Consider the following 3,142-nt stretch of genomic DNA (forward strand, 5'->3'; position numbering starts at 1 on the left):
TACCGAGGGAAATGTTCCTCGGAATTTACCGAGGGAAATGTTCCTCGGAATTTACCAAGGGACATGTTCCTCGGAATATTCCGAGGACGATGTCCCTCGGTATATTCCGAACGTTTTTTTATAAACGGATCGATCGATGGATATATGTCCAAAAACGCATCGATCGATGAACTTCCGAGGAAATATCCCGACGAAGTTCTCCCTCGGTATATTCCGAGGAGATTTCCGACAAACTAGTGAACCTCGGAATTTCCTCGGAAATTTTTTTTCCTCGGAATTCCGTCGAAAAATTCCGAGGGATTTCCGAGGAAAGAAGAAATTCCGAGGAATTATTTCCGAGGACTTGTTTCGTCGGTATGTCGTCCGACGATTTTTTCCCTCGGTATCCTTGCTGTTTTCTTGTAGTGTATTATGTTGACCACATACTAAGTACACAGATTTTATAAAACGAGCATGCGTTGCAAAAGTCAAATCAATGATGTTTTATGATAAAGAAAACATGTTCTTTTTCATGGTTTTGAAATGGTGAAAACGGTCACTGCATATCAATACTACCTTTATATTCCACAGTTCTATTTTAGGGATGGAGAGCAGTCGTATCACATCTTTTCTCATACAAAACTTGTCGGCTACAATTTTTTTTTTTTTGCCATTTATCATTTATCAATGCTACCTGCAGTGATCATCTGCCTTCTAAAATAGTGTTCCAATCAGCAACATAAAATGTGACTTAACAACAATCATGATAGTCAACCGGATTCGAGTTTTGTGGCTGAAAAGAGAAGACACGAGAATTAATTTCTCATCAATTTTTGTTTCTCTTTTCTAAAGATGTTAAAAACAACCATTGAACTATTGATTGGGAGCCTTTGGATTTTGGAAAGAATATTTCTTTGGAATGAGTGATTCTCATAATTACCTCAGCACCATAAAAGTTACCATATACACATCCTCATATGGAATTTTATCTTTTATTACTCACTCTAAAAAGTACATATACATGGGCTCATCGTATATATACAGATATTTATCTATACTCAAAACAAATATTTAAAGTCCAAACTCATTTTATATATTTATGTTTCTTACTCAAAATCCTTTTATTTATTTTTAAAATAACCTATATTTAATTGAAATAGAATCAATCGAATTCCATACATCTTTAAGCTCGTGTGTCACAGTAGTACTACAAAACTACTCATTATATAAATTCGTGACCACACAAAAAGCTACACCTTTTCAGAACGAGGAAAGATGAAATTTATATTACAATTTTCGCAAAGGAGATTCTTTCTTAAATAATTTGGTTCGAATATGAAAACCACATATGGGCTTCACTTATTAGAGGAATGTAAGCTAGAAACGAAGTTATAGATGGAGCCCACACAAGAAAAAGAAAGGGACATACATACATGAATATATAATATGTATGTAAGGTTATGTTTGATCTTCTTCCTAGCTTTCTTTTCCATCATCAGCATACACACACATATATATAATAGCCATTATCAATATATATGTAAAGGCTTTAGAAATAGCCATTAGACTTGTGGCCTGCAACTGTCTGGTCTAATTGCTTGCCTTTTTTGTTGCCATCCAGCTTTAATCCAAAGTGAATGTGAGGAAAATGTGCCCACTACACACAAAAAGGCAATTTTAAAAATATGTACTGCAATAAAACTCCACCAATTGCGCATAGCAGATCCACTATCTTATTGGTATATACACATATTTCAAAAAATTCATCCTAGCTCATGAAAGAAACAAACCCTAGGGTTTTCCCACCTCAACCATTATAATTTGTTTATGAAATCTCTAATACTAAATAGAAGATATTAGCGAATCATGTGTTTGCAAATCATTTTTTGTATTATTTAAGAGATAGCATTAAAAGAAAATTGTTAATAAATTCATTTTATGAGAAAACACTGCATTCGAGAAAGTTGTAATATTTTAGCTGTGATATACGTACAAAATAAAAAGTTGTGATTTATGTTTATATACAAACAATTATTCATTTCCATAGTCTTCATATTTCTGACATCATCTGTTCTATTATAAAGAATTATGTTTGGAGCTTCTCTAGTTCACATATTTGTGTAAGAATGATAAAGAAGGAAGCTTACATTTTTAGCAGCGGTGCTAAACGCCTCACGGTGGCTGATCGCTGGATTGCCAGCTTTGATCCTTTGAATTTCCTCTCTAATTAAGAAGAGAGAGTTGTTAAAAGTTGTAGCGAAACAGTTGATAGAAAATTTTCATTAAAAGTATTAGAAAGTTACTTGATGAATCTGTTGTAGGCCGAAGGAACGCGTTGTCTTTTCTCCGGCGCTGCCATGAACATATAGTTATGGACTCATTGCATATATATGCACACAAATTTTAAATATACTTGTGATGCTTGTGCATTAAATGTGACAGGAAAGATCGACTTACGACGAATAGGAGGCATTCTAGGAGCCTCCTGATCGACATTTTCTGACAATGTGGTTGAAAAATTGTTGGAGCTCCTGGAAGATGATCCCCATTCTTTCCTTGTCACCGAAGAGGTTATGTGTTGCTTAGGCTGCTTCACGATTACAATTAGACTATATCATCCAGAACTCTACATGCATGGTAACAAAAACATGCTGAAGTCTTAAGGATATTTCTATGTATGATACCTGAAGATCTTGATGAATGGGAGGAGGCGAGCTTTGATGAAGTGAAACTCCAATGTTGAGAGAGAGCAAATTGGTACAATGGCCACATCTCACCGTCACAAGTGTGAACAAACTTGCGTATGGTACACTTACCTGATCATATATTTGTAAGATCTCTTAAGTGATAGTATATATATGCAGACAAGTTTTTGTCTTGTTTACCAGTTTCCTATATTTTGATTGGCTGGTTAATCAAATCTCTAATGTAATGGTGGGAAGAACTTTCTTAATTATATTGTGCATGCACTATTTAAAGAGTTATTCTTGGGTTCACCCCCTAGGGTGAACCTTTAGGTTCGCCAACCAATAGAAAATTGTCATTTTAAATCTAGTATCTTTTAATTAAGGAAACCAAATAACTTGCAAATTATATTATTTTTTCAAAATAAAATTTAAAAATAAATAAAAATAATATATAAAAAACGAATTCAAAAAAAAAA

General features: G+C 33.9%; 1 protein-coding gene across 2 annotated transcripts in view; it reads right to left on the reverse strand.

Annotated features, from left to right (window-relative positions):
• Positions 1-1,390: 1,390 nt before the first annotated feature.
• Positions 1,391-3,142, reverse strand: part of LOC106308013 (putative axial regulator YABBY 2) — a 5,649-nt gene continuing 3,897 nt past the window's right edge. Inside the window, exons 2-6 of one of the 2 annotated variants that reach the window (XM_013745121.1) lie at positions 2,664-2,795; positions 2,437-2,566; positions 2,283-2,331; positions 2,127-2,202; positions 1,391-1,636 (exon numbers count right to left, since the gene is read on the reverse strand). In XM_013745121.1, coding sequence (XP_013600575.1) covers positions 1,529-1,636; positions 2,127-2,202; positions 2,283-2,331; positions 2,437-2,566; positions 2,664-2,795 — 495 coding nt within the window. In that variant the 3' untranslated portion in view covers positions 1,391-1,528. Of the gene's footprint in view, positions 1,637-2,126; positions 2,203-2,282; positions 2,332-2,436; positions 2,570-2,663; positions 2,796-3,142 lie in introns of both variants that reach the window. The other variant, XM_013745119.1, reaches the window with a different exon arrangement.

Source organism: Brassica oleracea, chromosome C8 (assembly GCF_000695525.1).
Source record: "Brassica oleracea var. oleracea cultivar TO1000 chromosome C8, BOL, whole genome shotgun sequence".
Classification (NCBI taxonomy): Eukaryota; Viridiplantae; Streptophyta; class Magnoliopsida; order Brassicales; family Brassicaceae; genus Brassica; species Brassica oleracea.